The following is a 12,461-nucleotide window of genomic DNA, read 5'->3' as shown; positions in this document are numbered from 1 at the left end:
GTAGATAATATCGAAACCAGCAGTAAATTTCAACTTATTACTTATTGGTGTGGTAAGTATACTGATATTGAGAAGAAAAGCTTAAGAATGGCGGACAGAAACTTCGCAATAAATAACCCCCTGCTTCAACAGTTACAACTTGACTTTACGAAACGCTGCACTTCATTATTCAAAGAACTGGCAGCGTGAATTACACGGGGGATGGGGAGGCATTTCCCCCGTGAGATAAAGAAGGGGAGAATGGCTGCGTTATGAGCTCGCTTCTGAGCTGTTAGTTTCTTTTCGGGAAGAAAGTTGTGCATAAAATTAATGTACCGTGTATAACGAAAATGCAGGATCGTCATTAACAAACTCGACGAACTTATACGAGGTTGTATTGAAAAACAAGTATTAGGAAATTCACACGTTTGAGTGAAATTAAATCGTAACTTGTATTTTGTAGACTAACGGGGCTCTGGCGCCTTTCCAGGTTAAACCTCTGTAGGATTTACGTTGTGTTGTCCATGTATATTTGTGATTTTCCCTTCACCCATCTCATCGTCGCAACCCTGTGGCTATATATTTTAGCTCCCTAGTTAGGATTGTAGTTTGATGCTCCCCCACCCCCTGCACTACCAAGTACCGACATTTTATGTGCCTCCTTCGATATTGCCTCTAATGTGATATTTAGCATATTTGAAAACATTTCAGCCATGTTGTAGTCTGTAATAAGGAAATCTTCAGAAACGTGCTATTATTTTGGGAAACAGAAAATTCTAGCAGTGTGTTACAAGAATATACATACCTCTACCAAGGGCAATTTTCTCAGTCGCATATTCTTCTATTTTATTTATTACTAGCTGATTAGCCGGCGTTGCTTAGGTTTTTATTTATCCCAATCTTATATTAGACAGGAAAATAATGAACTCTAACTATAGTGTAAAATGAACTTGGAGTTGAACGGCACTAGGAGTGTTACTATTGATCTTAGCGACCCCGAAAACTATGGATTCCACACTAATATCGGTCGTTTTACATGTTACCCCCTTCCCACCCCCACCCTAGGGGTGCCAGGGGTGTCCTGGAGTTGAACGGCATTGGGAGTGTCACTATTCATCTTAGCGACCCCGAAAACTATGGATTCCACCCTAATATCGGTCGTTTTACATGATACCCCATTTCCACTCCCACCCCTAGGAGTGCCAGGGGTGTCTTGGAGTTGAACGGCATTGGGAGTGTCACTATTCATCTTAGCAACCCCGTAAATTATGAATTCCACACTAATATCGGTCGTTTTCGATTATTTTTACATGTCACCGCTTCCCACCCCCACCCCTAGGGGTGCAAGGGGTGTCTCACCACCACAGTATTTCTTTCCAGATTGTAAGCGATATGTGTTCCAAGTTTAGTTGAAATCTCTCCAGGCATTCGAGAGTTATGCCGGAACAAACATATATACATACATCCATTTTTATATATAGATTTTTATAGATTTTTTTAGGCTGTGTATGGCCCCCTATGCTTCAGCCCCCATATAGCCTACCTCTCGCTACGGGACTGTATCATCGTATCACCATTCATCCTCATCTTCGCGATTAGTCAAAAGTGGCAGAAATGCGAAGTAAAATCAGGCCCGTAGCCAGGCAGGAGCCAAGGGGGGCTTAGCCCTCCCTGGCACTGCCGTCAGCCCCTTGACATTGTGTTGATTGCTTTGCATTATTTTACTTCGCTTCTTGTGCCTCTTTTGGCTAATTTGCGAAGATGGGGATGAGCGATCACATGATGAAATTGATGAATGAACACACAAACATCCATGCCCAGGCCGTGATTCGAACCCTGTAACCCTGGCATCGTAGCGCGATGTGCTAACCATTCCGCCACGGGGCCCTTGACATTATGTAAAACTATTTTGTATCATTTGTGTGCAGTGCAGATTGAAAATTTAGACAGGGTATATTATTTCGCTCACAACTCTGTGAAGGATAAATACACAGAACATGAACAGCAGTTATTACATTCGTTCATCTTGTTTATGAGCAGAAGTAGCGGCAAGTATTTAGAAGATTATCTAGACTTGAAAAAGTTATTTCACAGGGAAGATTGTTTATCTGTATCTTTTGGTTTTCCTTTTGCGGTCTCCCTTTTTTGGACAGAAATCTGCGACTTTGACGTCATCATCCATCCACATTCCTTCCACACCTGCGTTAAAGGTCAACAGCTCCCAAATTTTGGAAACGAAGGGAAGTTGTATTGCTTCCGCCGAAGATGGAATGTATGCTAGGCACTATGAATATTGTGCATTTTTTTCTTGTATGATGTAAATATATATTTGAATGGCTTATTGCAGAAAGGGACCTGAGTCACTTTTGCACAGTTCCGAGAAAAACAAGAAAAATCGTATAATATTGATAGTGTAAGAAAGAAATGTTCCCTTTGTTGGCTCAAATATTCAGTGAATTGTTAATTTTGCAACCCTCAATGCGCCCCCCTGCAGTATGCTGCTAGAGACAGTGGAGATGAAAAAGTTGTGACTCCGGTACCTTTCTGCAATAACAGTGGAAACTGTGAGATATAAGACAAGAAATATCCTACAAACCCCCGTTTGTCGTTGCCACATACGCTAGGTTAGGTTAGGTTATGTTATATATGCTACAGAAAATTATAGATTCAACAATAAATGACAGTGTACTGCACTTTCTGGACTTTATTGTCGGTGTTTGAAGTACAATAATGTACGAGCTCATACATGCATGTGTTATTCTACATCGGAGTCTGTTTCATTGGCGCGTGTAGTGGGCCACTGAAGAATATCTTCATAAAATCCTTTGACGTCGTCTGGTACATATGACAAGGCAGTTCGTATGTCCTTCAATTTAGTAAGCTTGATCGGCATACGTGCAACTGGGAACGTACGTGGCGTAGGAATTACAATTCTTGCACCTTTGGACAGAGAAGGTGTAAGACCTCAAACCTCTGATGAATTCGGAAACCTTGACAGTACCCTTATGTTCAACACAGTATTCAAAGTAATGATACATGGAAATCTGAAAATACTGCCTATTCTTGTAGGAACACATGGTAGTTTCCACAGATGCCACATTTTTTTGTAGACATGAGGCCCCCACGTTGCGAAATCAATAATGTTACTGGTGTCAATAAGTTTGACAGTATTTTTACCGCCCCGAGCTGCATTACAGATTAACGTACACAGTTCGTACAACGTATAAATATTGCTGCAACGTCTGATGGCACGTCGAATCACACTAAACTGCCGGTTACATGGAAGATATGAGTGACCTCTGATAGGAAAATGATGCACGATTTTGTGAAATCTTCCTGTGTCTGTTAATGCTAGTAGAACGCGACACAATGTGTGATTTTTATTTTGTGCAGGACAATTGTCCGAGAAAAGATGCAATTCTATACACTAAGAGGCACATTGTCTGCAATATAATCTAACAGGAAAGACACCACCCCACGGCATTTGGTCCTTTTCCTGCTTGTCCTCATGATACAGGTAAAACTGAGAATGTCCTGTTTTCATGTTAAACACACAAAACATATTTACAGTCAGCTGACGCAAATAGAACATGTCTTGTACAGGAACTTTTGGTAGGTCCAGATTTTGCATGAAATCGAAACACAGCCCCACTGTATCTTCCCTACAACGAGACAAAGTTTCACATTCCTTCAGTGCTGTGAAACTTGTTTGATCGTCTTTTATGAACTATTAATTCGGCAGCAGCAACTCTTTTTGCATTGTCATTTAAGAGTACTCTTCATTTTGTTAGTCTGGTCTTCACAGAAACCACACGTGTCTACTTGTGGCCTCCCGAAACGAAACGCAAAATTTTCCTTAAAATACTTGTAGTAGAAACTGTATTTTATTCTGGACGGAGAGTATTTTTCTTTATACAGTTCATACATCTTTTGAATTGACAGGTTTTCATGTAGGTATTTGATGTCTGCATAGTGTCCACGTTTAGTTGGAAAAGACGCGATATGTCCATGCACTGCCTGTATATCCTCAGCCTTAATCATATTCCCACTTTTGCTCTGTCCGCGCATATCATGAGGTATTTTGCCCTCTAACAGTAACGTCCGCAAACGTCTTATTCTTTTCTCTGACACATCATAAAGTCTGCAAAACGCCTCACGACAAACTTGTATCTTGCAACTTGCCAGTAGTACGTGGTACTTAAACGACTTTTTGTGTAACGTAGCATCTTCTTTGCGTGGACGATGTGTCTTAACATTTTCAACATGGATCATTCTCTGCAAATGTATATCCTGTTCATCTTTACTTTGCATTCTATACAATATGTCAAAAACTGCACGTTGTTCGTCTTCGTTGAATTGTTCATAACATTCTTTTGGGCACTTACAAGGCGACCGCACTCTTTTCGCAGGTGTTGTAACACCCCTATAATTCACATACTCCTGTCCATTCACCCTTGCACTTCTAATCACATTTCTGGCATATGTTCCCGGATGTCGAATTCCTTTCCGACGTTTTCTTGGACTGTCAACGCTCACGTCGCTAACACTACTATCGTCCTGCATATCTGTAATACAAGCAACAAAACCTCTAACAACAGTTGCCACCGCTCTGCACTAACACATATTACCCTCTACAGACCACGGCTACAGACATTTTTTTTTTAGGAAATCGCTTGTCACTTGTTTCAGAGTTGCCAAGTTTATTTTCCACACGGTTATTTCTCTTTCTCTGTGAAAGGGGACCAGTGTCCGTCGCTACAGAGTAGCGTTTATTGCAGAAAAGGACCCTAGTCAGTGACTCGGGTACCTTTCTGCATTAAAGTACACTTTTCACTGTGCATTTTCTTGGCTATAGCCTCGTGTGACTGACGTCCTTTCTGCACTAAAAGATGTGTCCGTAACTAGAAACATCAAAAATACCATTAACTCCGATACCTCAAAAATGTGACTCAGGTCCCTTTCTGCAATAAGCCATTCATTTGTATCATCAAAAGTAGTATGGTGTGCGTAGCAATGGATGATGTTAGCAGCAGATGTTGAGATGTTTTGTATGATATTTCTATATTTTATGTTAACGTAATGATCACCCCCACCCCACACCTTCATTTTATACTGTTAAACTTTTCAGAAATTGACTTGGTTTACAAAGGTCCCCCCTGGAGATCAATTCTAGCTACGGGCCTGAGCAGTGGCGGCGATTCGGTTCCAAAACTAGGGGGGGCAATTACTTTTCCTTGATACATAAGATTTAGCATTGTGCGGGAGCAAAGGTGGCAAAAAGTGGGGGGGGGGGCGGCAACCGCCCCCCACCCTAATCGCCGCCACTGGGCCTGAGGAAAATCAATATATCGTAACTCCCGTTAAAATTCTTCAAAGAATTCCTTTCTTTGCTTCTTGCTCTGCTCTCTCTCTCTCTTTCTCTCTCTCTCACTCACTCACTCACTCACTCACTCACTCACTCACCCCTCCCTTCCGCTAATTTCTTTCTCTTTTCTCTCGATTCTATACAGTAAAGAGAACTGCAGAAATTAACTGAAGCAGAATAATCAGTTAAAATGTGGAAAACCTAAATTCACAGCAGGAAGAGCACAGGAATTCACGATTAATCCTTCTTCTATCCGGTGTTGATTGCTTGATCGATCGTTGAAAATTGCGATTTTTTTTAATTCGATGTTTTCAGGGAAATCGATTAGAAGTGAATCGAACGACCAATATTGGTTTTACATGCTCTGTTTGCGCTCTAACGAAGGGACAGAACGCTTGGGAAATCGATAAAGTCGAATTGACGTGTGAAATTTTCCGTGATACTTGATACTGCACACTATTGACGTCATGCACTTACATATTCATGCACAAAAATAATAACTCTTTTAGAACGTTATTAATAGCGGAAGAATTGGATTTGGGATGGATGTTGTTAGAATTTTTTTTAGGGTTCGTACTTTATTATTACTGTCATTTAATTTTTATTAACTTATAGCTCGATCAAGAAAAATCTTTGAAAGTTAAGGAGAAATTTTAGTCATAAAGTTTATGTTGTCTCCTCTCACATAAAAAAAAATATTCTTTTGGAATTTAAAAATCATGGAGCCATTTATTTGGATTAAGGGGTAGACTTATGAAAACATGACGTTCTGACCTGGTTCCTGAATTTTACACTCATTGTTCGATGTAACACTTTTTTTTTACCGTGTTCTGGTGGAATACTAACTAATGGAACTTTATTACTGTTGGGCCTACAGTGGGTGGGCCAAAACATTAGGAGTGGGGCACATCTTCAAATCAAAATATATTCTGGTATTCACATTGTTAGTACCCGATCTAAATAAAGGTTTATATATGTAAATTTCCAAGCCCCCACCCCCTTCTCAACGCCAATGGTTCACAGTGCACCATGGAACTGTGGCCGGATTTTCACACACACATATGACACACTAATGCTCTTACGAGCAACTATCACCATGACGACGAGTGGTGCCATCTATCTTGGAACATATGCATTTCTGGACATATGTTCATATGAACCTTTTTGTTCATTGAAATCACCTCCTGTAGTTTGTCCCAATTGTTCAGAATCACCCTGTATAAGCCTCCATGGCGTAGTGGTATCGTCGTAGGGTCCCGGGTTCGATACCCCGTGGAGGCGCAATGTGGTTCGGATCACACTTTAAACTGTAGGTCCAATCCCAATTAGCCTTATCTGTGCATAAAACGGACTTAACAACAAAAACAAAAAGCTTCAAACTTCAGTCATATATAATTGATGCGACTTGGCAAGATGCGTAATAAAAGTTATGTGTACAATAACTATGAGGCAGAAAATTATTAACACTATAATGAAATTTCAGAATGAAACAATCTGTAGAGGATAGAAATCTGCTATTTCATACATACTTTATCTCTGCGCGTTCGTACATTGACTCATTGATGATAGATTTATCTGGATTTATAACTGCTAGATTAAAGAACCAGTAGGAGAAATATCATCACGAGATAAACTAATAACATTAATAAATATAAGCATTTTTTTAGAATTTGCGTATGTTGCCTACCTTCCACCGCAGCTACGATCTGCACCATATTATATATGTAGATAAGAATATTATCTCTCTTTGTTCAAATTGAGAAGGAAATATAAAAGATTGTAAAATATTAAAGGTTAATTAAGTCATTCGGCACGAAAGTGTTTGAACTTTGTACGTAGCTAAACTAGCTGAAACGTTCCACATTTTCTACATAACACCTATCATAGTAAAAGCTTACATTAAGATTGCTCGATAAGCGTGACATGAAGTGTTAATGTACAACAAAGAAATCTGTCCTGGTGTGAGTACAGAGTTGTGTTTCGTGTTTTAAGTACATAAATAAACTCTGCACAGTTTTATGTATCTGGAGCATCAACGTAAAATACGATCTAGCATAGTACTGAGAATCAAGAGCGTGACTTTTTAACCGACTGTTAATTGCATTGTTGAATTTTAACTAAAAATACTCTGCCTTAGAATAGTAACGATCAAATTATTATTGTTGTTGTGATGTAATATGCGTTAATGCAGAAGGAGGTCATTGCAAGTAATAAAGTTCTTTTATAATTTTAATGAACCTAACCCACTTAAGCCTCATGCCTTGTCTTACGAAGACAGGATCAGTTTTTGCACAGACGCTTAGCAGATACAATACAAACGTCCACGAGACTGATTGGTGACTTTTTGTTCGTTTCAGCTGTGCACAGGTGGTTCTGTGACTGACCTTGTCCAAGGGTTGAAGAAGAGGAACGAGAAATTGAAGGAGAAGCAGATTGCGTACATACTGAGGGAAACAGTCGAGGTAAGTGTTCTTCGCTTGTCTTATGTGTGTTGTGTAAACACTAGTCTAGCTGATAGGTGTAGTACTCTCTTGACCTAGCTTCCGCCTGTTATGAAACAGTACATACATGTTGTCAGCAAATTAGAAAGTGTCACAATACATTGTCATCACATTCCAACAGCGTGTGAAAGTGCGAAAACAATGACAGGTGTTGTCAAGTGTTCGATGCATGGTAATACGCACTCGCAAACCATCTTTGAGAACCCTTAGACCACAGAGGTCCTTTCGTGGGTCAAGATAAATTCATTGGCCACTTTTACGCATTGTATTTCTACTCCTCGGAGAACCGCGGCAAAGAAAAGAATGGATAGTGGGATGAAATTCATACATCAAAATATTTGTAGCTTTCTGTATTCACAATTCAACTGCAGAAAAAAAAACTAGGGTGTAGTACGTAATAAATTTTGTGAGAAAAAAACTGCAATCAGCGGGGAAGGAGAGGGTATTTATTTATTTATTGACTTGTTTTGTAACACTTCAGAAGTCCTGCACCATAGGCCTGTACATGACACTGCATTTCATAGCTCTCCATAATCTTTTTTAATTCGTTTCTTTGAAGATGATGGCAATTCACTTCACACTCCTGTCCACTGCCCCAGACAGTTCTTTTTTTGGAAGGTTCTCTATCAACATGAAAGTTTATGTGTTGCTCTTTTGTTACGTGTGTTAAAGTGTCTCTTGGATCATTTTCACGATTTGATTGCTCTGGGCAAGCCAATCATTGGATTACAAAGTTTAGTTCAACTCTTAGCTTGTAAATTCTGATCACAAAGACGGGAGAGGAGATATAACAAACATTGAAGTTGATCTTCGCATTTAGTTCGCATGCTGCATGAAACAAGCGAAGGTTTATGGTCGTTTTATGGTAATATCCACGAGTGTGATCGTAGATGGCGCGCATGTTGTCTCAGCAACAAGAGTTTATTTTAGAACATGCAAATGTTCCCTCAGTTATCAAGTACAAATTTATTGACGTGCTTCAGAGACACGCCCATTGATCTTTACAAAGCAGGGGAGAGGGGTGGAGTGGAGTTAGAGGCAATAAATGAAGAAACAAAACTTGACAATGTTTGCTCACGGCTTGGTGAACAAATAGCGAGCCTTGCAACTTAATGAATCTTGATCAAATCAAAGAACATTTGCAAACATTAAACTTGCAATATAGATTTCTCCGAAAGATTAAATCGTATAACTACCAACTCTTTGTTGTTTTTCTGTTTCTGCAAGCACTTTAAAAAAATAGACGTTATATAATCATCTTGCCCTGTATTACCAGTGGAATTTTATAAATTTCTTTGTTCTTTGACAAAATATACTGATGTTGCATTTAAGGAGAGGGTTATGGAGCCACTTATTGTTTTGGACTAACTTTTGCTCAAACAAAAAGGGTAATATAAATTAATTTACTACATTTGCATATTAGGAGCGGCTCAAGATAAAATTTTCACCTGGGCGAGGTGGATTTTTGACCCCCTCCCCTACTTTCGACCAAACCATTCCAAACTTTCCACCCCCAATAAAAGCCTTGATGAAGTTGCATATTAACGGTTTTAAATAAGAAAATAATAGCCTTATTTTTTAAATACTTACGTGTTAATGCTGAAGATTACGTTTATTTTAGGAATGCATTTATTTAATACCTACATAATGATATCAAAATAACAGTATTCTCATAAATTCTTATATGATTTTGCAATATGTTTATTATGTTACGCAGCAGAAACTTTAATTAATTCTTGTCTGCATAAATTCAAATCTTTTGTTTTAAAAACAAATAGCCATGCTTATATAATAAAAAAATAAAGTTTCGGCGCTACTCAAGGAGGACACCTCGGTTTGGCACCCCTGGCAGTTTTCCAACCCTTAAGCCGCCCCTGTATCTTGCTGTCCCCCTCGCCTCTAGAAACTTTTCGTTGGGGTGGGCGCTCAGGAGTGAACGAAGTATTTTCAGTTGACTGCTTCCGTCGTTTTTTCTTTCGATAGTAAAATTTGCTCTTTGGTTCTTCTTGCTCGTTTCTCTATCTCCCTTCTTACCCTTTCTCCCATCCCGTTCTTCTGTTTTCAACCTCTTTCTTCTGTTTTGCACGTCTTTCTTATTCTTCTGTTTTCATCCTGCTTGATCTGATTCCCACCTCTTTCTTCGGTTTTCAACCACTTTTTCCTGTTTTCACTACTTTCTTCTGTTTTCCACCCCTTTGTTCTGTTTTCTACCACTTCCTTCAGTTTTCAACATCTTTATTCTATTTTCCACCTCTTTCTCCTGTTTTCAACCATTTTCTTTTGTTTTCCACCCCTTTGTTCTGTTTTTAACTACTTCCTTCTGTTTTCCTCCTCATTCTTCTGTTTTCCACCACATTCTTCTGTTTCCAACTCTTTCTTCTGTTCCACCACGTTCATCTGTTTTCAACCTCTTTCTTCTGTTTTCCTCCTCTTCTGTTTTCCACCGCTTTCTTCGGTTTTCAACCTCTTTCTTCTGTTTTCCACCGCTTTCTTCGGTTTTCCTCCTCTTTCATCTGTTTTCCTCCTCTTTCTTCTGTTTTCCGCCACTTTCTTCTGTTTTCCTTCTCTTTCATCTGTTTCCTTCTCTTTCATCTGTTTTCCACCGCTTTCTTCTGTTTTCAACCTCTTTCTTCTGTTTCCAATCTCTTTCATCTAGTTCCACCTTTTTCTTCTGTTTTTCATTTCCCTCTCTCTCTCTCTCTCTCTCTCTCTCTCTCTCTTTTCCTTTTTATTTCTTCCTCGGTGTCTGTATCATCTTCTCTCTTTGATTCTGTCCCTCATTCTTTCAGTTCTTTCTATGCCTTTCTCTTTAGCCCTCTGTGGCGTAGCAAACAGTGACAGTGCCAGACCCTAATGGATCCTCCCGCATTTACACACACACACACACACACACAAAAAACTGGGCAATGAAACAAAGTTTTACGACTGTCTCTTATACTGAGTATAATAAACAAGAAGTTTAGAAGAAAAGCGAATTACGAGTCACTTGTAAAAGATGAGTATTTTGGGGCAAAAATTCAACTTTTTACCATGGCAAGCAGGGAAGGCACAACTTCGGCACTCACCCGAGGCCCGTGCCAAATAGACTTCATTGTTTCTGTACGGTTTATTATGAATTTATAGAACCCTGGTGTAAACAAAGTTCAACATGAAAATCGTGTTCAAATATTTAAATAAAAAAGAAGCTAATGTGCACTATTCATTTATTTATAGAATGAAATCACGAAGAGAAAATATTACTTTATATGAAGCAATGAATTCACTACAAATGAAAATTCAATGAAAAGTAAGCACAAGAGAATTATGATAATGTTATTGGATATGATTTAAAAATACCACTTTGATAGAAAAAATAATAGTTTGATATTGAACATGCCCAGTTTTGTAATTAAATGTCGCACTAGTGGAACATCTTAATTTAGCAGAAACAATAATTTAGAAGCTTTTATTATCCTCCCATAATTATTGGTTTAGCCTTCAACATGTTACTAAGTAATGTTACACAAAACATATAAATTAACTATTTATTAATTTTACAATGTTCATATTCTGATTATATAGGACACCTGTAATTCTTCAGACTAAGGAAGTACAGGTGTTCTATAAATACAAGTTGTCCTATAAGGGCAAGGTATCCTGTAGGGAATGAAAATCTCTGATTTCTTCAATCCTCTGAAAAATTTTTGTAATATATTGTACACCTACCTAAGGCCGGTCCTGTTACCAAGCTTTTCAGGTCTGTTAAGGGCAGTACTGAGGGATTAGGTGACTAAAGCAGTGTCCCTCTTGAGAACAGTAGCGACAGCTTCAGAGGGGGCAGGAGGCGAATGCCCCCAGGTCAACCAGTTTGTCCCCATCCTCCCTAAGGAGCAAGAAAAACTACATAAATAAATGCACTTTCAGCCCAAGTATGCATAGCTATACGTATGGGTATTTAAATGTTTACTAAATGTGACGAACCATTCTGGTGACAGCACTGGAGATAAGTTGGTTTTCTTTGCTTCTAAAATTTGTTGGTCTCAACAGTTGTTGCCCTGCCAATAAACAAAATATATTGCTAATCAAATATAACAATATATTAACTTTTATTAAATATTCACATTCTACTCAGTGTACGCACATTAATCTATGTCAGTTTGTGAAAACTAAGACAAATATGCTGATTGAACCAATCGCACTATTTCCTCCATACAGCACAATCGGATTTGTTGTAATTAAATAATGAATAATGTGTAAACTTATATATTATTGTTGATACATGTACATATATTTTAAAAGTATTTTTTTCAATTCTAATTCTTATAGGCCTTAATCTATTTACATCGAAACCACTGTATGCATAGGGACGTCAAAGGTCACAACATTCTTCTCACAGAGGATGCAAATGTGAAATTAGTGGATTTTGGTGTGTCATCACATCTAGCTGCGACACTAGGTCGTCGAAATACCTCCGTTGGAACACCATATTGGATGGCTCCTGAGGTAAGTTTCATGAATTTTCTGTTTCGGTATAAGATTATTTTTTAAAACAGTAACATGTCAAAAGAGAAATGTGTTTCTTCCTATATCGTATGCAGACAGGAAGGATACTACTTTTTGTTCCCACATCCATGGAG

At 38.6% G+C, this 12,461-nt stretch overlaps 1 protein-coding gene across 5 annotated transcripts in view; it reads left to right on the top strand.

The window, feature by feature from the left end:
• The window catches only part of ninaC (STKc_myosinIII_N_like and MYSc_Myo21 domain-containing protein ninaC), a 266,558-nt gene that overhangs the window by 185,836 nt on the left and 68,261 nt on the right, over positions 1 to 12,461 (top strand). For all 5 annotated transcript variants that reach the window (XM_083139403.1, XM_083139402.1, XM_083139401.1 and 2 more), the window contains 2 exons: positions 7,702 to 7,806; positions 12,151 to 12,327. In XM_083139403.1, the coding sequence (XP_082995529.1) occupies positions 7,702 to 7,806; positions 12,151 to 12,327 (282 nt within the window). The remainder of the gene's footprint in view (positions 1 to 7,701; positions 7,807 to 12,150; positions 12,328 to 12,461) is intronic.

The sequence above is a fragment of the Lepisma saccharinum genome, chromosome 17 (assembly GCF_977018435.1).
Source record: "Lepisma saccharinum chromosome 17, izLepSacc3.1, whole genome shotgun sequence".
Lineage (NCBI taxonomy): Eukaryota > Metazoa > Arthropoda > Insecta > Zygentoma > Lepismatidae > Lepisma > Lepisma saccharinum.
This window is presented reverse-complemented; position numbering and strand designations above follow the sequence as displayed.